Source organism: Onychomys torridus, chromosome 1 (assembly GCF_903995425.1).
Source record: "Onychomys torridus chromosome 1, mOncTor1.1, whole genome shotgun sequence".
Classification (NCBI taxonomy): Eukaryota; Metazoa; Chordata; class Mammalia; order Rodentia; family Cricetidae; genus Onychomys; species Onychomys torridus.
The window spans coordinates 16,934,138-16,934,502 of NC_050443.1; the positions used below are offsets into that span (position 1 = coordinate 16,934,138).

General features: G+C 55.3%; 1 protein-coding gene across 1 annotated transcript in view; it reads right to left on the bottom strand.

The window, feature by feature from the left end:
• The window catches only part of Slc6a16 (solute carrier family 6 member 16), a 6,197-nt gene extending 6,120 nt beyond the window's left edge, over positions 1–77 (bottom strand). The window contains exon 1 of the mRNA XM_036198589.1: positions 50–77. Coding sequence (XP_036054482.1) covers positions 50–77 — 28 coding nt within the window. The remainder of the gene's footprint in view (positions 1–49) is intronic.
• Between the last annotated feature and the right edge of the window lie 288 nt (positions 78–365).

Below are 365 nucleotides of genomic sequence, written 5' to 3' on the forward strand. Positions count from 1 at the left end.
CCTTATTTCCCCTTCATCCCCTTCATCCCCCTTCATCCCCTTTCCTTACCCCCTTCATCCCCCTTCATCCCCTTCATCCCCCTTCATCCCCTTCATCCCCTTCATCCCCTTCATCCCCTTCATCCCCTTCATCCCCTTCATCCCCCTTCATCCCCTTCATCCCTTCATCCCCCTTCATCCCCTCATCCCCTTCATCTCCTTCATCCCCTTCATCCCCCTTCATCCCCTTCATCTCCTTCATCCCCTTCATCCCCCTTCATCCCCTTCATCCCCCTTCATCCCCTTCATCCCCTTTTCATCCCCTTCATCCCCCTTCATCCCCTTCATCCCCTTCATCCCTTCATCCCCCTTCATCCCCTTCATCC